Source organism: Monodelphis domestica, chromosome 6 (genome assembly GCF_027887165.1).
Source record: "Monodelphis domestica isolate mMonDom1 chromosome 6, mMonDom1.pri, whole genome shotgun sequence".
Classification (NCBI taxonomy): domain Eukaryota; kingdom Metazoa; phylum Chordata; class Mammalia; order Didelphimorphia; family Didelphidae; genus Monodelphis; species Monodelphis domestica.
The window spans coordinates 7565298-7579125 of record NC_077232.1 but is presented as its reverse complement, the minus strand read 5'-3'; the positions used below and the strand labels follow the sequence as shown (position 1 = coordinate 7579125).

Sequence of the window (13828 nt, the reverse complement as noted above, 5' to 3'; positions counted from 1 at the left end):
CAGTTTGGAGAGACCTTTATTGGTTAAGAGTAAAAAGCAGTCCAGCCAACCACTTGGAATGGATGGTGGCGTCAGCAGCCCGGCCACAGGGGCAATCTGCCCCAGGAAGGCACTTGAGGAAAGGGGCCTCCCCCTCTTCTCCTGAGAGCTTGGTAAGGGGGACCCTCACCCAGCCCAGCTCCCTCTGCCCACTCATGGGGATGGAAGAGCAGGAGGGCCCTTGGCAGAGCTGTCTAAATGCTGTTAAGGACACTGGTGTCAGGCGCAAAGTGAAAGGAAGGCCACAGAGCTTGGCCCAGTGGAAGGTGCTTAGGGAGGGGGTGTTGCCTCAAACCCAGCTCCGTGGCATGGGCAGAAGACCTGGTGGGGTCCTGTCCCCCAGCCCTCCATCCTCAGGTCCAGGGAGCCACCGGATGGGAGGGTCATTCTCTCCCCGGGGGCTGCAGGCAGTCCTCCCCAGCCCCCCATTCACTCCCTTCTTCAGGAGTTAATGCTTTTACTTAAGCACCTCCAAAACAGAGAGATACTGCAGCTAAAATATTGGAAGAGGGTTCACTCCTCCCAGCTCCCCCAAGAGAAATCCAAGGGGATAAGAGTGGCGTCAGCGGCCCAAGGCATCCAGAGGCGAGGCGGAATCCGAGGGGACCGGCTGTCCCCCGGACACCCATCAGCCCCTTAAGAGCTGATCTGACTTAGGAAGGCTGATATGTCCAAATCCCCCATGGAGGGGAAGACTTCATCTGCCCCTAGAAGACCGTTGGCAAGCCCCGAGGCCCCCGGAGGCGCTGGGGTGGGCTCGGGGGGCCGCTGAGACCCCGTCATAAGGCGGGTGATGGACTCGGGGTATTCCATCAGCATGGGCTCCCCTGAGGGCCCAGGCCCTTCGAGGGTCCCTGGTATCCCCTGGTTCAGCAGCTGTTGGAACTCCGAATTGTCGATGGCTGCCAGGTTGGTGTAGGTGCTGTCGGGGTCAGCCAGAATCTCGGCCAGATCTCCATCTGTATCAAACTGCAGGCCCAGCAGGGCCTCGGACAGCGTCCCCTCCCCAGACTGGGAGATAGGGGGCAGGGCAGGGGCAGGGGCAGGGGCAGTCGAGGTGGGGGCTGGGACCAGGGAGGGGGCCGGCGTAGGGGCAGAGGCCAGGGCTGGGGCTTGCACCTGGCTAGCTGAAAAGACTATGGGAGAAAGCTCCTCCAGGTTGATGGTACTGAGGGGTGGTGGGAAGGTGTAGGGCTGGGGCACTGAGGAAGACAGGCCAGGAAGGATACCTGCGGAGACCCAGGTGGGTGGAGAAGAGAGAGAAATCATCACCAACCCCGGCCAAGGCTGATCCATCTCCCCCTTCCTTCTGCCCCCCAGGCATCCTCTCGGGTAGGCAGACCCCTTCTCTGGGTCTGATCTCATGACCTAACTGAACGGTGGAACCTAAACCTTAGAGACCACCTAACATCCATTTAACAGACAGGCAACTGTTCCCAAGAAGACAAAGCTCCAGCCCAGGCCGTCTAACCCAGAGCCAACCCCAGCTGAAGCCTGGGCTCCCCCAAGAGTCCTTGCCTGATCTGAGGTGGGCACGAGCCTCACCTGGAGGTTTGGGAGTAGAGCCTGTGGTGCGGGAGGGCACGGCGATGCGTCTGGGGGACGTCCAGGTGTCAGGATTGCCCCCTGGATAGAGAGAGGATGCTAGTTAGCCCTGGAAGCCCTCCCCAGCCTCACCCCTGGCCTCCGCTGCTGTCAGGCCTCACCACTGAAAGGGCTCGTCTTCATGATGTTCTTAAAGGTGCCCAACGTCCTCTTGCGTTTCTCTTCAATTCTGTGTCGATCGTCTGAGTGGAGAAGACAGGATGGTGGGATCCCATGGCCCCCTATTAGCAGGAGCCCCCCTCAGCCTGGCCTTCTGGAGGCCTCTCCAGAGGCCTTCAGGAGCCTGAGGCTTGTTCTGTCTTTCCTAGTGAGTGACAAGTGCCACAAGAGGCATTTGTCCACCTCAGCCCAGAAACTTTTTTGGGGGGCGGTGCAGGGTGGGGGGGCATGAATGAAGGGGAACAATGAAGTCAGCCCATCTTCTGGAGTGCACCCTGTGGGCCAAGTGCCGGGCCAGGAACTGGGTTGAGGCCCACTGGGGTATAGGGCAGTGGAGGTGACAGGGTCACCCCAAAAACCTGCCTCACTTCCCTACATTGGTCTCCCTCCCCACCACCAAACACGTCAGATCCTCAGACATTGTACAAGAGTTTATGATGGGCCAGGCCCAGGGTATGCAGATGAAAGCAAGCACACAGAGGGGAGGTAGGCCCGTTCTCGGGACAAGAGGCTGCCACTGAGGCTTCTGGAGCAAGAGAACAACGTGACCAGACATGGCCTCCTTTGGTGGCGATGGGGAGGAGAGAGGCTCCACAGAGGCACCTTGCGTGGTGTGTGCAGGGGACTCCTTTTGTCTGAGGCCACAGTCAGGGAGGTGACCGTGTAAGCAGAGAGGGAGCCCAGGTGGAAAGATGGTGACGAGGTTTGGCATTAGATTGGATATGCTCAGAGAGGAAGGGGATGCCTTGGACAACTAGGGAATCTTGGGACAGTGATGGATTTAAGGAAAGAAGGGCCAGCAGTTTGAGAAGCAACAGGACATCCTGCTGCAATAGGCCACCGGACAGCTGGTGATGGAGATTAGGACTCAAGAGATCAGGGCTAGACACACAGACTTCTACATGGAGACGTCGTGGAACCATCCATTGGAGCCTAGTAGGAAACCAAGAGTGACAGTGGTGGGAGAAGAGGGCCCTAGACAGACTTCAGGAGCCCCCTCAGTTAGGGAGCAGGGATATGACCTGGCAGAACCTGAGGAGGAGCCAGCCTGCCTGCCTGCCTGCCTGCCTTCCCTCCTTTCTTCCTTTTTTTTTTTAGTTTCACATTAACTGGTTCTTTATTGGCTTAAAACCTAAACATTGTCAGTTTGAGAAGAAACCCATTTTGACATGGTATAGCAATCCTGTTGTTAAAATCTAAATTCTTAAGTCCTTGGTGAAATTTATTCCAAGAAAAAGGATAGACATTTATTTTAAAAACGTGACCTGTGGATACTCGGATCTGAAACAAAGTCACTTAGATTTTGATGCACTGCTCCCCTGATTTTTAGGTTGAGCATCATTTTAACTCCCTTTAAAAGACTTTAACAGGAGAAAAGGATCACTATTTGCTCCTATTCTCCTCGAGATGGCCAGGAGTGAAATATAACAAAACAAAACAATTAACACCTTCCTTCCTTCCTTCCTCCTCATCTGATCTGTTCACTCCAGCAGCCTCCCTCTTAAAATCTGTCTTCTCCATGGCTGCCAAAGGCCTGGCATCACTTGCCTGTTCACAGCCCTTCAACGGTGCCCACAGCTCTACAGCCCACCAAAGCAAGTCTGCCCAGTCTTGGACTCTGACTGACCTTAGAGCCCAAAGTTCAAACAGAAGTCCAGAAACACCGATTACCTATCTGCGATGCGCAGGACACTGGTTTAGACACGAGAGTCCCCAGCTGCCAGAAGCTCTCTGCTGGGAGGCTGGAAAGCTCAAAGGTGGGGTGCGGGGGCCAGGTGCAGAGAAAAGAGATACGGAGCCTCCACCTTGTGTCTATTTTACATGGGAGGGATGGACCAAGGATGGGTGATAGAGTCTAAAGTAAGATCCGGGGTCAGGAGAGAAGTAAGTGCCCGGCACTTGGCTCAATCTGTGGCAGCAGGCCCAGCTCGACTCCACTCTCAGGTATTCAAGGAGCTGGTGGGGGCCTGACCTAGCCAGGGGAGGGCAGCTGCAGGACTGGAGAAGGCCAAATGTCCCGACTTTCAGAAAAGGGAGTCCAAGGGACGGCCACCCCCACCCAAGGGGAAGGGATCTGTCTCCACTGCCGGCGAAACCTCCATCTTGCCTCTCTCAGCTCAGAGGCGGGTGACCACGGGGACAGGAGGAGCCCACGGAGTGGTTGGTTTGGGCAAGATCTGCAGGCCCAGGCAAGGGGAGGCAGCACGGGGGACAGCAAGGCCACGAGAAGACATTGGTAACATTTGTAGATCGATTTTGCTCAACTAAGTTCATTTCCTTTTCTGACAAGAGTCCTGGTGGCCCATGAGAGGAAGACCAAAGTACACCAGGAAGGGGGGGGGGTGGTGCAGCCCTTGTGATCTCCCTGCCGAGGAAACTCCCCTCTCCTGGTGTCCACAAGCCATCTCTGAATCGGGAGGTGAGGGGCTTGGTCAGGGTCACTGGGGCAGGCCTGAAAGGCCGTCGAGCCACAGCACCACAACCACCTCTGCAGATACAGATGACCCCGGAGGGTTCAGGATGGCTGGGAAGGCCGACTGGCCACAATGGATGGTCAGAGTCTAATGAAGGGGGAATCTGATTGAGCTAAGCCTGACCCACATCCCTGGAGCGCCTGGGAGTCAGGCCACGGAGAGACGCCATCAGTTTCCTCATTGGAAACGTGAAGTCCCAGCCTTGGGCTCAACAGCCTGGTGGGAACACCGAGCCTGAAAAGAGCTGGAGTCTCAGTGGGTCCTCCGGCACACAGGAGGTGGACGTCCTCACCCAAGTTAAGGAGGAGGGAGGGAGGCCGTCCATCGCCCCTCCGGCTGTTTGCATTAGGGGGTGCCAAATCTTGGGAAGGCCTTGAACAAAGCTGGGGAGTCACTGGAAGGAAGCGGGATGGTCAGCCTAGAGAAGATGGGGGCAAAGGGGGAGCTGGGACAGACTTCTGAGGATCGGGAGGGGCCCCCAGGCTTGTTTCACTCGCCTCTAGAGAACGCACAAGAACCCATGGATGGCAAAGAGGCCGATGGCAGCCTGATACCGGGAACCTCCCCTGGACAGACACAAGGACCCCAGGAAGGAGCGATGGGCTACCCTGGCCTTCACTCGAGGCCTCCAGCAAGGGCAGGACTCCACGCCGAGCCTGTGACACAAACTCTGCCAGAGCACCTGCAAGGACCCTCCTGCCCTGAGAGCTCCTGGGAAGCTGGGGAGACGGAGACAGATTCTGAAGATGGGGTCGGGGCGCAGGATGAACGCCTGGAGATGAGAGCAGAGAAGAGGCCCCCTGGATGGGGGCACCAGACGGTGCTCTGGGGCCGGGGAGGCCCAGAAATGCCAGCAGATAGAGGGTGTGAAAGCAAGAAGGTCCTCCAAGCTCAGACCACGGTGGGAAGCTGGCCCCCGGGGTCTTCCCTCCAGGGCCTCTAGGCGGGGGCACGTGGGTAGAGAGGCAGTTCTTTGGATTCCAGTTTACTTGGTCTCCTCCTTCATCCTTGCATTTTCAACATGAAGGGGAGTCTGCCCCAGTGGCTGCCCAAGGCACCCACAACACAAAGTGCCTTCACCGCCTGGCCCCAGCCTGCCTTTCTAGTCCCGATGGCCATTCCTCCCCAACATGCTGGTCGCTCCTTCTCCCACCTGTATGACAAAATCTCCCACCTCCAGGCCCATCTCTTCCCACTCCCCCAGGCGCACCCTCCCTCCTCACAGCACCCCTACTTTCTTCAAAACTTGGCTCCACCAGGCCTAGACATGGGAGATCCTAGGTTCAAATCTGTTCTCATACACTTCCTGTGTGACCCTGGTCAAGTCACTTGACCCCCATTGCCTAGCCCTTACTGCTCTTCTGCCTTGGAACCAAAACTTAGTATTGATTCTAAGACAGAAGGGAAGGGCTTAAAAAAACAACAGACAACGTGCCCCTCCAGGCCGTGCTGCTAGCGTGCGCCCTACCAAACTGCCTCACTTTGTTCTGCGGCGGTTCCCTATGAGGCACGTCTCCTTATCGGAGGGCATAGACTGTTTCGCTGTCTCTCTGTACCCCAGCCCAGAGCCAGGCACACAGCAAATGCCTGTTTCAGAATCCAGATTCTCAGAGGTTCAGCACTCGAATGCAGAACCCAGAATGCCCAAGGGGCCTAAACTTTGCCAGGAGGCCAGGTCCAGGCATGTGAGGGATTTGTCTAGCCCTTGGATGAGGGAAGGACCTGGAGGCGGCGGTCAGGTGGGTGTGGGGAGAGGCCAGAGATGCCAGCGGACAATCACCAGGCAGCCCTGGCACTGATCAGTTCTGACAAGGAGATTCACTAACTCCAAGCTTTTGAACACGGAAGACGGGCTGATGGGGGAGCCCAGAGCAAAAGAAAGGCGGGGGGGGGGGGGGGGGGGCTCCGAAGACCTGGGCACGGGCGGAGCCCCAACCCATGGGCCACGCCCAGCCCCGTACCTGTGTCTGGCAGATACTGGAACTCCATGGGCTCGCTGAGCTCCCGGTCAGAAGGCCGCCGCAGCTGCATGTGGACCCGCACCGGGGCCTGTAGGGCGGCCTCGGCATACGGCGGTGTGCGGAACACGATGGCCACCTGCCTGTGCACGTCGGCCTGCGAGAAGGACCCGCGCGCCTCCCATCCGGGCCCCGAGAAGCACACCTCGATGTCCTCTGTCGGAGAGGGGAAGCCGAGCTGTGGCGCCTGCCCCAAAGCCCCTTCCCCTAGCCCAGTGCCCACCTGTGCCCAGCTGGCACTGACCTTTCTGCACCTTGTCGCACAGGAGGAAGATCTCGTCCCCACCCAGGCAGCTCCCCGAGTTACGGTTCACACGGCAGATCTTCAGCTCCGCGGTGTTGGGGGCCCCTGAGGGGGCAGAGAGAGCGAGAGGCCCTCTACCAGTCTGAGCCTTCTGTGGGGTCCAGGGGTCCTGGCTGCCCAGGACTCCCCTGGGTCACACAGGCAGGAGCTCCTTCTTCTTCCCCAGCCCAGCCCCCAAGGAAAAGAGGCCTAAGCTGCCATCCCTCCCTACCAACCATCTACTCCTACCAGCTGGTGACTCAGTGGAGAGCACCGGACTTAGTGTTACAAAGCTCTGAGTTTGAATCCCGTCTCACTCACTAGCTGTGAGACCCTGGGCAAGTCACCTGGCCTCCCTCTGACTCAATTTCCTCAGCTGTAAAATGGGGAAAATAAAAGCACTGACTTCCATGTCTTCATGGGGAGCAAATGATATATTAGTGAAGCTCTCTGGAGACTCAGAAGTGCCTGAAAAATGCCAGTGAGGGTCCCTTAGACAAGCTGCCCCGTGTTAAACTATTCTGCACAGGCAGGTACTAACTTCCCATTATGTGGCACATTCTTTCTGTGTGTACAGCACATGCGCAATCAATACTTTCTGGGCGCTGAGACACGGGTGGCGGGGTTCAGTCCTTTTCCAGTCGTCTGACTCTTCCTGAGCCCATCTGGGGCTTTCTTGGCAAAGATACTCGAGTCATTTCTCATTTCCTTCTCCAGCTCATTTTATAGATAAGGAAACGCAGGCTCACAAGGTGCCCAGGGTCGCACAGCTACCAAGCATTTGAGGCTGGATTTGAACTCAGGAGGATGAGTTTTCCTGACTCTAGGGCCAGTGCTCTATCTGCTGTACCATGCAGCTGCCTATGGAATTGGGTACAGAGAACGAAACATGCCCTTTCCTACAGCCTCTGACACCGATGTCTACCCCCTTCCTGCTCTAGTTTCCAAGACAAGGGTCTCCCTTGGGACTCCTCCTGACCAATCCTTCTCACTTGTGTCCCACCTGCAACCATGGGTGACCCCCCAAGGCTCTCTTCTCCCCTGAGCCCCAGTGCTACATCTTGAACCTCTCCAATGCTGGATTTTTCTAATACTGGACATTTCCGCCTGAATGGCATCTGGCTGATACCTCACACTCATCTGATCATTAAGCAAGCCTGCCCTTTCTTCCTGGCATGACTGCTGTCAGGCTAGGTGCCATCACCATTCCGCTCACTGAGGTTCTCAATCCTGGAGTCACCTTCTGCTCTCTCCTCTTGCTCCCTGCCAGGTCTTATTGGGTCACACGATTCTCCTGTCTGCTCCTTTCTCCTCATTCCCACAACTTTTCAGCCTTTGGACCACAGCAACAACCTCCTTGTCAGTCCTCTCCCAATGCATTTTGCCCAGAGCTGTCCAAGGTGCCCGTCTCAAAATGCCATGTCCGTCTGCCCGCCACTGCCCTGCTCTGCAAGTTCTGGCTGCGACTTTCTTTTGGCCTTTGGGACCGAGTACTAACTCCTTTCTAGCATGGGAGGCCCCTCCTACAATCGCTTGTTTCTTGCAAGGTTCTCCCCAATCACATGTCCTACAGGAGGCCTGGGCTGGCTCCCAACAGCTGTTGGTACCTGTTCTCCTCCCTCCCTACAGATGATGTGCTGCCTTATTTGTGGGTCAGTTGCCTCCTCCCCAGTAAAGCATGAGCTTCTTGAGGGCAGGCAGGGTTTGGATTTTGTTTTTGCATCCCCAGTGCCCAGCACAGTGCCTGGCACGGAGCATTTAACAAGATTATAGATTTGGGGATGGAGAGGGCAGAAGATAATCTCATTCTACAGAAGCAGAAGCTGTGACACAGAGAGATTGAAAATGTGCCAAAGACCACACAGCTAGTAAGCCTCTAAGGCTAGATTTGAATCCAAGTCTTTCTGACATTAGGTATAATGCTCTATCTTCCATGATGCACTGGTTTAAAATAATGTCATAAAGGTTTTCTGCAAGCAGTCTACAATGGTCTGGTTCAGATTATTATTCTTCCCTGTATGATCCTGATTCACTCAACCTAGAACCTTATAGACATGATGCCACTATTGCTTAGACTTTCTCTCCTCGAATGTCCCAGGAATATCTATTTTCTGCCCCCCACTCAGCTCCAGCCTCCAGGCTTTCCCTCTCCAATCCAGCCTCCACAAGCTCTCATCCCAGAAAGCACAATTCAGACTCCATCATCCCCCACCTCCCAGATCTCCCCTCTGTTACCGGCCTCCCTAACCATGCCCAGTCTGGCTCCCTCCGGGCTTTTCCAGTCTTTCCCTTCTGACCTTCCAAATGGGCTTCTCAGCTCCTTTCCTAAGGGGCAATGCTGTTTTCTGCCTCCCTACATCCAGGAAGACGGGCCCTCAGCAGCAATGTCTCCCTCTTTGTTTCTGCCCAATGGCTGATCCCTCTCTGCCCTCAAGGCTCTGCTGATGCACATCCACCCTTCCTTGAGCCCTAAGGGGAAAGTGCTTCCTCTTTCACCAGCCTGCCCTGGGCACTCCTCCACACTATTCTTTGCCCCATCCCACCCTAGTTGTTACTCTGCTTACCTGTGGGCATGCCACACTCCTCCCAGTGGGACACAGGATCCAAAACGGCAAGGATGCCAGCTGCTTTCTGGCTTTTGTAGCATCCACCACCACATACTCCTTACCATGGCTTAATGTTACCTGAGTTGAACTCACTACAGCTTGGCCTCCTGAAGTCCCATCTACACTCTCCCTCCAGGGCCTCCTAACCATCCTTCTCTCCCTCTAGATGTGGCCTTGGGCCCAAACTCCCCTCCCCTGACTACCACTCACGGTTGTCATAGATGGGATGGGACAGGACAGGGGGCAGGACGAGGGGCCTTCCTGCAGAGTCCTGGATGGTCACTTGGAAGCAGAGCCGGACAGCATTCAGATCATAGTCTCCCCGCTGTTCTTCCAGAGGAACTGTGGGAACAGGAGATGGTCATGCCAGGGTGGTAAGGCTCCCGCAGAACAGGAGCCACACAGCATTGCTGTGAGGCCAGAGGGAACCCTGGGTGATGCTGAGGAATCATGAGCAGAGGCAAGGGACAAGGAATCCCAGAGCTGGACTTAGAAGTGGATAACCTAGGCAGCTGATTCTGCTCAAGAGGCTTTTGAATGACATTTTTTAAATGTATTGATGATAAAAGTCAGATAATTACCCTCTGGGAGAGCTACTAATTTGGGGGGAAGGTCTGAAGGGAGGACTGGTGGATAAGAGCTGAGGCTATGGGGGTGGCATGGTTACAGCTACCCTATTTCATCTTTCAGATGGGAGGTGGGGGACAGAAGGATTCCAGGGATGGCTAAAAGGAAGGCAGGAGCCCCCTGGGACAGACACACTGGGCATTGCTGGTAGAACTTCAATTTGGGAAGAAGCAAGAAAAGGGCTAATGGGCCATGTTCTTTGACCTGGTGACCCGACCACTAAGCCTTCTCAAAGAGTCAAAGTCAGAAACAAGAACAAGTCTGAAACACCAGAATATGCAAAGCAGCTCTCTCTGCTTTAGCCAAGCGGGGAGGGGGTTCATCAGTGGGAGAAGGCTGACAGCCCTCTGGCCTAGGAAGGAGATGGAATATTACTGAGTGGTAAGAAAGGACGAACAGGAAGACTTCGGAGAAACATGGGAAGAATTGTGTGAATGGAAACAGAACCAGAAGCAGGAAGACTGAGATCACCGAAAGCAAGCTGAGGCCGTGGGGGCCGGGAAAGGAGCAGTCACCCAAGACCCAGTGTTGTGCTACCAGGCAGGAAGGGTTGGTTTGGAGGAGGATGGTCCAACAACCAAATGCAGGATGTTCATAAGATTCTGATCCTTGATGGGGAGCCCAACAGTGAGAGGACTTTCTTAATGCGAATAAGAAGCAAGTGAGTGAGGTGGGGAGGCATAAGGGAGGGAGGCAAGGGCAGGGCTGGGCACTTTGGGCCCTGGCTAGGCTGGCTGAGGAGCCTCTCACCATTGAAGGGATTGTTGTTGGTCTGCATTCGGTGGGCAATGGCCTGCTCCAGATCTCGCTTCTTCACACACTGAATCCCCAGGTTCTGGAAGCTAACACCTCACACCTGTCAGCCTGCCCAGGGTCCTGGGCTCCCAGGCCCCCAGGGCCTGCCCAGCCCAGTCCAGCCCTCGGACATCCTCTTCAAGCCTTCTCTGCAAAGCCCCACTAGCCTGACCAAAGCCCTCAGATGCAGGTACCCCCTTTCTATTGCTCTGTCCTGGCTCCCTTGTGGAATCTTGCCGGTTTCCCCTCCCCAAAATGAACGGGGCACTCACTAGGACCCCTACCCTGACTGCCCAACAACTCCTGGGTCCATGGGACAGAGATGGGCCTTCTCAAGGCACTCCCTCACCTGTGGATGCTGTGGTCAGGGCAGAGCTCAGCTTCATAGAAACCATCCCTACAGTCCTTCCCCACCAACTCATGAGGATGAGGCCGGTGAGGAGGCTCCTTGGTCACCAGGGAGATGCGGACAGTCCCTGGTCCTAAGTAGCCATGGATCTTGGAGAAGATTAGAAGGTATGAGTCACCCCCTCCCAGAGGTGGTGGTGGGGTTGACAGGCTCACAGAGGAGCCACAGTCATGCTTCGAGCTTGCTTTCCGGTGGAGGTGGGGGTCCCAGCCTCTTAGTGTTCCCCAATGCTGGGCCTTGGGGAGCTTGGCTGATGGTAGGGATATGATTGGGGGTCTCAGCCCCCTTATCTGGCCCCCAGGGGGTTGGTCTTCTGGCAGAAGTATAGGGCCCTGGTGTGGGTGTCAGCCCTCCAGTATCCCCCAGTCTCCCAGTTCTGACCCTAAGGAGGCCACCTTCTGGTGGGGGTAGGTTTGAGGTCTCAGCCCCCCAGTGTCCCCAATATTGCCCCCAGGAGGTTGCTTTCCAGCACAGGTTTGGGGCTGCCCTATGTCTCCCAGTGCTGGGCCTCAGGGAGCTGGCCCCTCCAACCCCACTCCCCCCCTCAGGGGTGGCTCACCTTGATGGTAGGGTGGGTCTTGGTGGTGTCTGTGCTGCGCTCCCCAGGGATGCTGCCAGCGGAACGACCTTCACACTTGTAGCGGAAGCGCATCCCCCGCTGCTTAGGCTGCTCAATGATCTCCACAAAAGGGCCCCGGGCAGGGGGTGAATCTGGGTGGGCAGGGCAAAGTGGGGCGTCCGCGAGCTCAGCACCCCCAACCTCCGGGATCCCCCGGCCCTACCCCGGCCCCCCAAACCACCCAACGCCGCCCACACTTACCTGAGGCAAAGATCATGGGTAACAGGCCTGAAAAAGGGAAACTGAGTCAAGCACCTCCCCCCTCCCCCCCATGCCCCGCCCCAGGAAGGGGGAAGGCCAGAGCGCCCTGGGCCCCGCCCCAGCCCTGCAGGCGCCCTCCCTTTCCCTTCCCCGGTCAGAGGTCAGACTCACCCTCCATGGCTAGGGTCCTGGGGGCGGGGCCGGGGTCGCAGCTGGAGCCCCTGCGGCGCAGCGCGCGCCCTATGCCTGAGCCATTAGCTAGAGGCGGAAATGCGCGACGCGCGCTGGCGGCGTCACTGCTCGGAATGCGGAGCTGCGTCTGCGCACTAGAGCCGAGTGCGCAGGCGCGGGAAGTCCGCTTCCGCCAAACAAAGATCCTGGTGTCGAAGTGTCCGAACCTGTCCCGTCTTGTCGGAGGCCTAGTTTCAGGCTTTATTTAGGTCTCCAGATAACTTCTTCGAAGCGAAGAAGTCACGAACCCCGCAGTCGGCTGAGGAGGCGCGGAGAGGGAGGGCCGCTGCTCTGAGTGGCAGAGAACGTGACGCCTGCGTGTTTGCGTCAGGCTTCCCCGAGAAACACGTGACTCCAGGAAGCTACGGGAGGAGGACTGAGGCGGTGCTGCTGGACGTGGGAATTGGCCTGTGCTGCGTAGAGTCCCTCAGGTGTCCCAAAGGAAGTGACGGCCTGAAAGCTCCTCTGGAATGTTTGGGGGGACACAGCAGAGCAGGGGGGAGGCCTCCTCAGATGGAGTCAACTCCCTCTGGAAAAAAAAAAAACCCTCTGCCGGGGGAACACCCACCTTTGGGACTCTGGTACCCACCTCTAATTTTGGCATTTTTCCTTTTCCTTTCTCAGGCATGGCTCACTTTATTTCCGGCTTTAACTACCAGTTTTTCCCTTTTCGGCCCTCCGAAGCTAAAATCCGTCTAGGCTCTCAACTCCTTATGTACAATGTAGTTTCTGACCTTCTCTGTCCATTGAAACTGCTCTCTCCAGAGTCAGGAATAAACTCTTTAGTGGCCTTTCCCATACCTCATTCTCTTTTGCCTCTGCAGCTTTGGACACTGTTGGTCACTCTCTCATTCTCTTTAGCTTTTATGACCCATCAGTCCCCCCCCCCCATTCTGTCTCCTGGTTTGATTTGGGGGTTTTTTAAACAACTGCACCTCTGTCTTAGTATCAGTTCTAAGACAGAAGAGTAGCAAGGGCTGGATATTCCTAGTCTAGACCTGTCAATCCACTAGTCCAACAAGTCTAACGCTGTGGATCCCTATTAGTAACCTTCAGGGGCTTCTTGTCCCAAGGATCAGATACAAGATGTTTGGCACTCCCTTCATAACCTGGCCCCCTCTTACCTTCCCAGTTTTCTCACACCTTACTCCTCCAACACCGCCCCCCCCCCACCTTAATCTGGCCCCAGCAGCCTCAAGAACAAGATGCTCCATGTCTCAGCTCCAGGCCTTTTCTCTTGCTGTCCCTGGTACTTCACATTCTCCTTCATCTCTGCCTTCCCTGATCAAAGTTCTTAAGCCCTTAAAAGAGATGTTTCTTTTCTACAAAGCCCCAACTTCTCTAGAAGACACTTTCAACCCCTTTGGTCTTTCCTGGTTCCCCCTGCTGGTAGTGAATACCTTTCTCCCCAGATTACTATGATTTGTGCATGTTTGCCCCCTCTTCCCCCATGTTGGACTGCAAGCTCCCTGAAGGCAGGGACTGTATGCCCTTTTGGTTTTGTATTCTTGATGAGGTGTCTATGATAGACACTTAAAAGTATCGAGGAAGCTCTGTTCTGAAGAGACAGAAGATAACCTGAAGGGGACTGGAGTGGGATGGGATGAGGAGAGGGCACACTGGGGAAATAAAATGTGTCTTATGTTTTTTTCCTTTTTTCCCTTTTGTTATAAGACATGGCCTTCTAGGTAGGGAAGAAGGGAGGGTACTGTGGGAAATGAAAATGATCTAAAAAGTTAATAAAATTAAATATTTAAATAGA

The 13828-nt window shown here is 55.7% G+C and overlaps 1 protein-coding gene across 2 annotated transcripts; it reads right to left on the bottom strand.

Annotated features, from left to right (window-relative positions):
• RELA (RELA proto-oncogene, NF-kB subunit) lies at positions 1-13828 on the bottom strand. Of its 2 annotated transcripts, none has more exons than XM_016425373.2 (11): positions 12007-13828; positions 11836-11862; positions 11575-11726; positions 10956-11104; positions 10562-10653; positions 9395-9526; positions 6540-6644; positions 6239-6451; positions 1746-1826; positions 1558-1665; positions 1-1268 (listed from the first exon to the last, which is right to left on the bottom strand). In XM_016425373.2, exons 1-11 carry the CDS (start codon positions 12011-12013, stop codon positions 676-678), a joined length of 1659 nt encoding a protein of 552 aa, XP_016280859.1. In that variant the 5' UTR covers positions 12014-13828; the 3' UTR covers positions 1-675. The 2 variants fall into 2 exon arrangements, with proteins under 2 accessions (XP_016280859.1, XP_007502748.1); XM_007502686.3 differs by having other exon boundaries at positions 1585-1665.

Bases quoted from the DNA above. Each gene is read 5' to 3' on its own strand.
- RELA (XM_016425373.2), bottom strand. The intron at 11,727-11,835 runs GTAAGTGTGGGC...CTGCCCACCCAG, and splicing joins ACCCATGATCTTTGCCTCAG to ATTCACCCCCTGCCCGGGGC. The intron at 1,269-1,557 runs GCAAGGACTCTT...GGGTCTCCGCAG, and splicing joins TCGTGCCCACCTCAGATCAG to GTATCCTTCCTGGCCTGTCT.